The sequence below is a fragment of the Lupinus angustifolius genome, chromosome LG15 (assembly GCF_001865875.1).
Source record: "Lupinus angustifolius cultivar Tanjil chromosome LG15, LupAngTanjil_v1.0, whole genome shotgun sequence".
Classification (NCBI taxonomy): Eukaryota; Viridiplantae; Streptophyta; class Magnoliopsida; order Fabales; family Fabaceae; genus Lupinus; species Lupinus angustifolius.
Genome location: NC_032023.1, coordinates 15173378 through 15185121, shown reverse-complemented (window position 1 = coordinate 15185121; position 11744 = coordinate 15173378). Strand labels below are relative to the sequence as shown.

The 11744-nt window shown below is 32.3% G+C and overlaps 2 protein-coding genes across 2 annotated transcripts; one reads left to right on the top strand and one right to left on the bottom strand.

Moving 5' to 3' along the window:
* Nucleotides 1–3703, bottom strand: LOC109327291 (protein yippee-like At4g27745). The gene is made up of 3 exons (XM_019560365.1): nt 3592–3703; nt 3386–3507; nt 1–475 (listed from the first exon to the last, which is right to left on the bottom strand). Exons 2-3 carry the CDS (start codon nt 3476–3478, stop codon nt 248–250), a joined length of 321 nt encoding a protein of 106 aa, XP_019415910.1. The 5' UTR covers nt 3479–3507; nt 3592–3703; the 3' UTR covers nt 1–247.
* Nucleotides 5926–11155, top strand: LOC109328733 (nuclear speckle RNA-binding protein A-like). Its single transcript, XM_019562328.1, has 7 exons — nt 5926–6189; nt 8032–8153; nt 8696–8927; nt 9003–9064; nt 9135–9216; nt 10489–10608; nt 10739–11155. The coding sequence occupies exons 1-6, from the start codon at nt 6108–6110 to the stop codon at nt 10590–10592; spliced, it is 684 nt and encodes a 227-aa protein (XP_019417873.1). The 5' UTR covers nt 5926–6107; the 3' UTR covers nt 10593–10608; nt 10739–11155.

Genomic DNA, 11744 nt, shown 5'->3' with positions numbered 1-11744 from the left:
TTCAAAGATTTCAACCTTGATATGCACAGACCAGAAAACGAATACACAGTTTTACCACAGAATAAATACTTTATCTTACAACTCACTTCTAGTCACGACACAAGGGAATAATTTAGTTGGAGAAACAATGACAGGTTCCAAATGAGTAAAGATGAGAACTTCCTGTACAAGATGAACATCACTAAGCACAAATGAACTTACACCAAGGCTGGATTGAATTGATTGGATTGCGGTGCATAAGGGAATGCTACCAGTTTTCCTTAACAATTTTTGACTTTTCAAGTATGAATTTTCCTTCCTTGTACTTCTGAGATGCTTCATAAGCTCTCTCATACTTCCAACCCAACACTTCACGGCAATCACCGCAATGAACATCAGCAACAGTGTGGAGGCCAGTCATGAGATTCCTGTCTTCTTTTGGCCCTGTGACAATATTCATTGCATGGGAAAACAGAAATGCCCGGCCATTTCTTCCCTGGTTATGAAATTTATGAAAAGAATATCAGAAAATGATCTGCTAAGGTTTTTGTAAGAGATAAAATCATCAGATTGAAATGCCAGTCCAAGAATAAATAAGAAAAGCCTGTAGCTGGAGAATACATGAAGTCCAACTGAGAAAACAAAGATCCCATGGAATTCGCTTTCGTCTATGAAGCAGGTAACAACTAATGAACAAAACATATTAGCATTTTTTTTACATTTGGCTGTGATGTAAATAAAACCATTTTTTAAATTAAAAAATAGATACTAAAGGTTGAGAATCTTAGTCACCTGCTTTCCTCAACAATAATTTGAAATGCTGTTTTGCAACAACAACAAATATCCTCACTATGATGATAACCATCCGTCGAAAAACACAGTGACATCACAGACAGAGTGCCAACAGACATCCTTAGTGATAGTCACTTTCTAGATTTAATCAAGTTAAACCTGTCTTCAGCAATCAGCATTGACAATGACACTACTACCATCAGTCATCTTACTATATGCACCACAAACTATATGGTATATTGGTATCCATAAAATTGACTAGTAGTCTAGTACTAATCACTATAACTTGGAAGTTCCCTAATAGAGGTTAAAAGACACATTACATTCAAAGAGAACAAGAAGGAACGGGAAAGAACATGACAGAGCACAATAATCTTCTGTTCCGTTTTATGTTAATATGTTTGGTATATTTTAGAAAGCAAATTATTTCTTCTTCAGATATGAACATATAACCTGAATTTCTTACAGTCATAATAATCATATTAAGAAATGAATATGTTTGGCTTTATATGTAGGTCCTGGTAAGTCCAATCACATTGTCTATTGAATTATTTTAACTTATTCTCTCTTCTGAAATCACCCTAGACTGTCCACTTTATCTTTCCTTATCACAAAACATTCTAATAGCCGAAGTATCCACAATTCATTAAATTTGGTTGTCGCTTCACACTTTAAAAACCAGAATGAGGAGAAGGTTTGCAACATATATTAAGATATCAGTTCTATGTAGAAGCATAAGATTGAATCAATCGGATATTAAAGAGAAACAAGTAATGTAGCAAGAAAAAATGAACACAAGATTTATGTGAAAACCCTCATCAATGTGAGATGCAAAAACCGGGCGATCACGAGCAAAGTTCCACTATGTAAAAAGAATAGTACAAAACTCCTCTCATAATGATGAGGAGAGAGCAATATTTTCTCTCAATATTTTTTTCTCTCAAATGGAACAAGGATTGTCACCAAAATTTACTCACTCACTACTTGTGTATTAGTATTAGATTTTATTGATGACGTGATGAATAACACAATATAAGCATTGCCTTTTATAGGCAAAAGTCTTGCAATATAATTAATAGAATAATAATGAAGCAAGATGTCCAGGCAGTACTACAAATGGATAATTATACAAGATGTCCTAGGCTAAGTTGGACGTGGAAAGGATGCAAGATGCTTGCTAAAATAATGCCTCAAGCTGATGAATCTTATATCTAGGTGTCACATTGTCTGCATAGCTTAACAAAACCGAAAGAAGATACAACTATAAATTCAAATGTGAGAGCCACATATGTGAACAATGTGCGACAACGGATAAAAGAATATCACCGCCAAAGTCGCCTTCAATATTAGCAGTTTCGGGAGATTGTTGAAATTTTTATTTTCTTGTTTTTTCTTCAAGATAAAACAATCAGGAATAACATGCTCACATTTATTGCATTAGTGTCTGTTTTTGTTAGATTTACATCCCCTGGATTTGGATCTGAACTTTGGCTAATGTTTGTTATATTCCACCTCTGAAGCTGAGCTTACTTTATCTTGGCACCCTCAAGTCTCTTGGTTGCAGTTATTGAGGTGAAGCTAGAGTGCTAAAGGTAACAAAAAGTGCTATTGTATTATTGAAAACTAATTAAGTTAGTAGTTTATATGTCTTGCAAGACTCTAAAGTTCAACGATTGTATCTTTTTTGTCTTATAAAAATATCACCAAATTAAGACACATATGTTGAGCCATATAAGTGAAAAAGGCATACACCTTCTGAACAAGCAAAATCTTCTTGGTAAACATGACATTAGTAAGTTAAAGTTTTGTAAATATTGTGTCTTTGAGAAACAAAAAAGAATAGTTTTCCACTACAACTCACCATACCAAAGATATTCTTTATTATATTCATTCTGACCTTTGGGAACCTTCAAAAGTTCCTTCCCTAGAAGACCTTACTATATGATGACTATCATTGATGATTTTTTCACATGGTTTGGATTTATTTTTTATGCCATAAAGATAAACCTTCCTTACTTTCAAGAAGTGGAAAACTATTCTTAAAACCGAGACAGAGAAGAAAGTGGAGTAGCTCAGAAGAGTTCTGTAATGGCAATTGTAATGACATTATTTCACGAAGCATTCTTGTATGCTTTCCACATCCAGCCTAGACCAGGACAACTTGCATAATTGTTCATTTATTAAACAAGATATAGATCTTATTTCATTATAAGAATTGATATTCTATTTATTTTATTGCAAGACTTTTGCCTATAAAGGCAACACCATGAAGTGTGTTAGTGCATTAACAAAAAATCAAATACACAAGTAGTAGTTAGTGAATTTGGTTAGAATTATTGTGTCATTTGTGAGAGAAAATATTTCTTTTGTGATCGCAAGGTTTTTTTTTTAACCTCAAAAGATTGTGGGGTTTTCCATGTAAATCTCGTGTTTGTTTATTTTTTTTCTTACTACTTTACTTCTTCTATTTAGTTCCCCCATTGATTTGATTACGTGCTTCCGCACTGATATCACATCATCATCATCATCATCAAACATAGAAAGAAGGAAACAGTAAAATTAACATCATCAGCAACATTTAACAAAATAAATTCTGATAAAAAGTATGATAAACCTGAAAAGCCTTAGAAATGATATCATCATGGAGAGAAACATGGTTTCTGCAATTACAGCAGCTGTATAAGCGAGGGCCTATGAGTTCCGCCATGGAATTGGTCAAAGATTAAAAAAATCTCACTGTTTCAAATTAAGAAACAGGTTTAGATTAGAAATGAATCAGATAGAGAAAAGAGGACAGATTCGAGTGATGAAATTTATTACCTGCAAAAACAATGATCAGAGAAGAAGGAGAGAGAAAGTGTGAGTTGATCAAAGGGGTAGTTGAGTGCTGCAGATTCCTAATCAAGGTTTCAAACACACTAATATACTAGTGGAGTATATAAACTTTTTATTTTTATTTTTTATAGGTATATTTATCTTCAATGAAACAATACAATTTTTAAGGGATAATTTTTTTGGTACTAGTAAGTGTTGCTTCAAGTGTTATATGTCTAATTTAATTTCTCTTAAGCAATGTTTTGTGTTAGAATGTTTGTGGAAGGAAAAAACTACGGATATTGTTAATTTTTTTGGTTTCTCACATGTATCCTTGTACTAGAAGCAATCTTGTCCGAGTCGGAAATATCCACATGTACGTGGGGCTAACTCTCCCATAGACATTTTTTCTATCCATAAGACTCAAACTCAAGTTCTTGCTTAAGGAGAATCAAGCATATACTATTGTTAATTGATATGTCATGGGAATTCAGAAAGTAAGCATTGAAAATCAATTTAAACTTTAAACACATATTTTCAAAATAATTAATCTTACAAAATAACATTCAATTTTCTCTTTCCAAAAATAACCTTTTAAAACATTTGTTGACATTCCAGTTAAATAGACCAAATAAATAAAACTTATTTTCGGTCAATAATTTTATTTATCGATCTTAATTTCGGGTTATATCTTGTGTCTCAAACTTTGTATTACTCTATATATTTTTTGTTTTTCATTAATAAAAAAAGTAAAACATGAATTAAATATATATTAATTTTATATTTTATGATCAATGAAATAAAAGGAAATATAAAGTTTGAGACATATGTGGTTTATTTAATCCCATTCTTTGGTGCAGGTGATTAAGGCAGGACTAACTAAAAAGTTGTCCCAATACTAAAAAGTCATTTGAAGGCTGTTAATTAATGTGTTTGATAAACTAGTTTATAAACTCAATAAAAAATGATATGTAAAAGTTTATAAGTAAATTATAAGATATAAGTCATTTAGCCTATGTTTGGTTGAGTAGAAATATAGAGAAAGAAAAAAAAAAGATTGAAGAGAAACTCTAACTTTTTCTTCTTTGGTTTAAGAAAAAAAGTGAGAGGAGAGAATAAAAATATCATGGCCGACATGAAAGTTTTTCTCATCATAAGTGGAGAAAAGTTTGAGACAAAGAGTAAAGGTTTGGAAACACAAAACTAACCTTCAATTTTTATGTTATAATATATTTCTCATATCTTTTCTCTTTCTATCTAACTAGACAATACAAAAATCTTATATATTTCTTATATTATTTTGTTCTCTATTCTTTTTTCTTCACATATCTCTCTTTTCTCATTTTTCGCTCTTTAACCATACAAAGTATCAAGGAGCTTCTAAAATAAATACATGTAATCATAAGTCTTTTGAGAGAACCCAATAGCTATGGGGTCTTAGATTAAATAGGCTGGGCCTATTTAATATATCATATCTTAAATTTGGACTATTTAACTATTTAAGATTTTCTGGATGCATAGGTCTCACCTTATTAGAAACTTTAATTGACTTGACATTCATTATATTTAAAAGTAGAGTATAATATATATGTATTTGTGTAAAATTATATAGTCATTATGTTATTTATCACTCTCATTTGTATTATCTTCTTTTAAAAAGACAATAATAATTAAGTATCGATGATAGTTGATACAATAATAATGTATAAAACTCATACATTATTAATGCATAAATTTTTTTTCTAACTAAAAGTTAAAACACTTAAATACCTCAATAAATATTTAAATGAGCTAATAAGTATATTTAAAATTGACAAATGTAATATGACAATCCTAATTTTATATATGGATTTAGATATTATTTATTTGTTATTTATAATGTAGAAATAATTAATATAAGTTATAAACATATAATAAAATTATATAGGTGAAGAAGTTAGATTTAATAGTTTTTTAATAAGCAAGTCTTTCACATATTTTTATGTTAAATAAGTTGTTTGGTATTTTTCTCATTACTTTTTAACACTCCACTTACAAACATTATAAATGTATTTTAAGACTCTAAAATATTATTTTTCTCCCTTCCAAATATATTTTATCACTCTCTAAAATATTATCTTCTCAGTCCAACAAAATCCTTTATGATAACAAAAACAAAACAAAATCCTTTATTAAAGCACTTTTTTGAATTTGCGAGAATCATTTTACTATTAAAAATTAGCATGCTATGGAGTTTGAACATCAATGTGTTTTTATTAAGAGTAAATTTAAATACGTTGAAATATTAAATAAATATATTTCTTTTAAAAAGTAAAAATACAAAAAAAAAAAAAAAAACGCTTGAAGGTGGAGAAAATCAAATTGAATCAAGAGCAAGGAAGTGGGAGTAGATAGTAGTTTTTGTTAGAAGCAACATTTGAAGTCGTTTACACGAAATACCTTCCACACCATATTTGATCTCAATTCAATTTTCAAATTTCTTATACTTTATTTGGTTCATCAATCATTTTCTTGTATTCGTTATGTCTGAGGGTTATTGGAGATACGGGGAACCACGCCACGCTCCTTCTTCCGTCGCCGGAAAACGCTCCCGGAACGATTACGGTATTCTGCATATCTATCATACTCTCTCCCTTTTTATCGTTATTATTATTCTATCCCAATTAGGGTTTTCATCATTTTCACCCTTTTCCTATTTATATCTTATAACCATATATGGAACTTAATTTTTGATATTTTATTATCTAAGGCTTTCATATTCCCTTTTTTTTTGTCTATTCCAATTTGATAGAATAGGTATTACAAGAGGGGGTGTTATTCTTATCCCAAATATTTGAGGAAATTACGGACGTGAAAAGAAAATAACAACATCATGGTGTAAGGGAAGATTTTTATAATCTAGTTTAAGGGATATGTTTCACAAATGTGGCCAATTTAAGTCTTGCAGCTTCTTTTAGAACATAATGCTTATTTAAAGTTTAAGAAGTACTTAATAACAATTATGCGGAAGCACGTCTTCAGTCCTATAATAGTGCCACCTAGTGTGACCGGTTGAAAAAATATATATTTAAGTTAAAAGTTTAATAATTAAATATTTTTTTAACCAATCCCATCAACTCGCACATGGAGTGACACCATATGTGAGAAAAAAGATGTACTCCCCAATTATGCTACCACTGTGCATATGATATATTCATGCATCACCTATTCGTAGTAATGGTTAGATTTGTGAAACATGTATACAAATACATCTTTATCATATACTTTTATGATATAAGTTGAAGAAAAGGGTAGTGACAGCATAATTGTTGTTAGATGTAGAAGCGTTTAAAGTAGCATAAAAATTACGTCTTATGTTGAGTCATCTCGTGTTCTACAGAAATCACCAAGCTGAAACTGGCTAAGTCTGTGAAACCTTTCAACAACAAGTATAATTACTAAAACAACAACCAAGCCTTTATCCCACTAATTGGTGTCAACTACATGATAGAATGACACGATAATACTCTTCCTTAATTAAAAATCCAATTATCTTCCCTTCTATCCCAATGGTGTGCTTTCTTTCATATGTAGTTTATCCCCTGATTTTTAGTATAAGTTACACTTTCTCCTGTAATATCTACTCTCACTGATTTTCACTAGAAGAATTTGGTTTTCACGCATGACATATTAATCAATTGATCATGACTTCATCTGTTCCTTCACCAGTGTTTGCTTACTTTGCTATGTCCATCTGTATGCATATGCCATTTACTGAGGGGTACCCATTTTTTCTTAATGTTTTATAGTACGGTCAGTTTTATGATGTTCCTTTTGTTTTTATTTATTGGGGTTTGCTTTTTATTAAAATCATTGACTCAATAACTATTCCAATCATGTTTTTTTCACTTTTCTTACTCCATTCCTTAATTATTACATGAATTTATCCTCTATCTATTTTCATCATTTGACATACAACAACCTAGCCTTAATCCCACTAACTACAAATTGACATCACACGGTCTATTTGTAATGGATGGCAAAAGTTTGATGCTAATTACTGATTTTTGGCTATTTATTATCAAATGTTTTTAAAAGAAGTTTTAAATCTCTGGAATATGGGACTTTTGATTGAAAGAATAAACAAGTACTATCTAGAGATATGCAAATGACATAAACCTGGCTGTAGGCTCCTTAATCGTACTCTTTTACGATCCTATAGCACGAGTGCATGGTGTTTTGGCAGTTCTGTAATTTTTTGGTAAATCTTTCTTATTCAGAGATAATGTAATTTCAATAGCCAAGCTATACTGTTTCAAATTCATTATTATCTCATTGTTAGGCTTACATCTTGGTCAAGTGATTTTAATCTTCTCCCTTCATAATTATCAGGAAAACTAACTTTTTTTCTCTCGTGATCTTCCGGCCTGTGTTCTTATCAATTTAAAATATTGCTTAATTTTGAAGATGTATCTGGCGTTCATGACTTGGCTAGTTACTATCCCCATGATCATGATAGAGGAGCAATCCAAGCAATTAGAGATACTGAAACTCTTGAAGCATCCTATGAGCGCTACCTCCGTAGTGCGGTATTTTTTTCTTTCTGTTCTTAAATAGCTAAAATAATCTGTCATATTCTTTTATTTCCCTTATTAGCATGTTGAATTTATAGGCATATAGAGTCCATTTACTTTATGTTGTGTTCTATCTGTATGTGGATAGGATAAGGATTTGATCTGCAACAGCAACAACAACCAAGCCTTAATCTTACTTGATCTACTGGATTTTTAATCCTTAAACTAATCATGGCTAAGTTTTTTTATAAATGATTTGTGTTCTAGCTTCTGAGTTCTCATGTGGAGATTTGGAGGGGTTAGGCCATAAATTAGAAGGCCCTTTTTCTTAGGGAAACTTAGACAAATAGTATCTATCCATCCCGTCCTTTAATTATTTACTAACACAAGATTGTAAGCTTTACCTTGATTTGAAATCTATTAAGTACTATGCATGTGATGGGATAGCTTCTTCTATTAGATTGGATATCCTGTTTAATCTTATATTATCATGAGACAAATTCGGTGTGTCAAATTGACCTTTATTGTTCAAGGTTAACATATTTTCCTTGTTTCAGCAAGTTTCATCTTATGGTGCTGGACAGCCTACTAGAACCATTGATGGGAGAACTTCCAGTCATTCTGTTGACGATTCACATTTCCCAAGTATTGGTGGGGGAGTAAACCCAGGAAAAGACAAGATCATGGGATTAGGTAGTGGAAGGGCTGACCATTCTCTTCCACATGATGCTACCAATACGCTTTTCGTGGAGGGTTTACCTCCCGGTTGTACAAGACGGGAAGTAGCTCGTATCCTTTCATCTGGTTCCTTTACTTTTAAATGCTTTTCATTTTAGAAACCCCCTCCTTAACTTGGAGGTTCAGATATCTTTCGTCCTTTCGTTGGCTACAAAGAAGTCAGACTTGTTAGCAAGGGATCAAGACAAGTAAGTTTAAATATAAAGTAGACAATTAGTATTTTTGCATTGGTAGATTTTTTACTGAGATCATGTGCAGCCTGGGGGTGATCCACTGGTACTTTGTTTTGTCGATTTTGTGAGCCCAGCACATGCAGCAACTGCCATGGATGCATTGCAGGGTAAGATCTGTTTTATTTTTATTCTTGGAATGACAACATCATACATATCTTGGACAATCCAACACGTGCAAACTTTTTATTCCCTTCAACTTGCTGAGTACAAAGAAATATCCTTCCGTAGAACATCTATCTGGAATCTCTCCAACAAAGTGCCAAAGAACAATCTGTATATGCAATGTCCATATAGTTTTTTTTCTTCTCGTGCCTGTGCCTAAGTAGTGTTGGATTTCTAGATAATATATGCAAAATATGTTTTTGGTGATAAATAAAACTGATTGTCTCATGGGGCAAGGCTGGGTCTAGGTTATGACTACTACCTGAGACATGCTCAGTGGAAATGAATAAAGAAATCGTCGTGAGGACAATAAGTACGACATCTGGATAAGAGTGGGAAGTATTACTTGGCAGAGCTAAGGGTAAATTGAAAACTTCATTAATGATTAATATTGGTTAACCTTGAGTAATATATTTTCTCGTCCATCTCATATCTTTTTATTTTACTTTTGGGGGGTGTGGCTTTGTGGAAAGTGAATCCCAGGTAATTTGGAAGGTTGGCAATTTTGTTTATGTAAACGTACCATAAAAAATATATCCACTCTTCAACATCTTTGTCATGTTCATGATAAGGCTGATATCCATATTTTATCATTTTTCTAGTTGAAAGATTTTGGGGGGTCAATTATGAACACCATTCATTATGACATTTCTAATTATGGATGCTGTCCCCGTCCTGGATTTAAGTGATTCAGCCTGGTTGTGGATTGCTTAAAATCTCTTGTACATCAAATATTGATGGTTATGGGCCTGTTTGACCAAATATGCTCTCTCAGTTTAGGATGCCGTCTCATTCATTTGGCCTTCGAGCTATTGATATGTCTAAGGATTATTTCCTCAAAAACATCCTTTCATGTTTTATTTGTCCTTTGTGCCTGCTACATCGATATGTAAACTGGGGTAGCATAAATTATTCAAATTTTAGACGTTTCACTGAATACCCAAAAGCTGAAGACAGACTTACTAATGGTTACCCCTCATCCTCTTCCTTCTCTCAAATCACACGTTTGAGTCCTCTGGTAACTAGGGAGGGACCACCATTGTCACCTAATATGTTGGATATTGGGTTTGAACGATTTGAGATGTATTTTAGGTTTATTTTGTCTGAAGACAAGGTAAGATATAGTCGTGTCTTATATCATCTGCCTGCTGGCACCCTAATTCTCCGTTCAGAACGTAGCTAGTTTCAGCGTAAAACAATGAACCTTAATTTTGCAGGTTACAAATTTGATGAGCTTGACCGCAACTCGGCAAATTTAAGGTTCCAATTTGCTCGCTATCCTGGTTCAAAGTCAGGTGCTGTGCATCGTGGCAACCATTGAATTATGTAATTTACAGGTGATTAATGCTTTTATTATGATCTGTTCACGTGCTGTTATTAATGGTCATTCGGTTCTGACTTAAAGCTTCAGCGTGAAATTTATGGACGACTAATAGTGCTGAATCGTGAAATAACAATTCTGTGTAGGATTCGCTCGTATGAGGAGGTTATGATTTTAGAGGCAAGAGACCAGCCTTGCACTTGAGAATTACAGTTGCATTTATTAGGAACATGTTGAACATTGTGGTATTCTTACGTGGGGAGCGTTAGCTAGAGATTCTGAGTGTGCATTTGTTTGAGAAATTGTCTAATTTATTTAGTATAAACTGCTTCAAATTGTCTCATTTGGTACAACTTCTGTTTTCAAAGGTGATTTACTGCTCAAGCCTATATATGGGGACTAAAATGCACGTTTTTAATGTTTGTTGCTACCGAACATTTTAGATATCAATATTGTTTGCCTATTGTTAATTTAATTAGTTGACTAATACTTATCGCTTATTAGCATAATGAAGACAGACTAGACAGTTATTCTAAAGATACTCTTATAAATGACTTTGAATATTTTTTCTTTGGCCATATGAAAAGGAATATATTGATTGGGGTACAATGTGAAAGACAAATGGACCCCAGTTATTATTTAGAGTCTTGAAGTAAAATTTCTTTCTAATTTTGAGACTCACAAATTTTGATTTTACCTGGTGAAAGGTTATATCTGGATTAAGTTTTGGTGCGCACATTCTTCTTTTATCCCAAATACAATTTATCTGCTTATCTCCCTCGCTTAGTTTTGCCATTGGGCATGGCTCATGTGTTATCATAGTTTTGAAATCATATTTTATTGCTTATATATGTTTTACCTTATCCTATGTGCTTTTAATATTAAAAATCTTTTTATTTGCTTTCCTATTATTTTTCCATTTTTGCTATAGTTTTACCGGCACATCTTGAAAACATGTTCATCAAAATATTGGATATAACTTTTAATTCCTAGACTTCTGTGTTCAGTGTGTAAATAGTGTTATTTGTTGGTTGGCTTTTTGGGGCATGCAGTATTAGAGAAGTCAGTGAAGGTCATTTCAGATATTTTACTCCAATCCTAGTTTTTTGAAAGCTGCTACTTGAAGTAGTTTTTCAAAAGATAGCTTGTAGA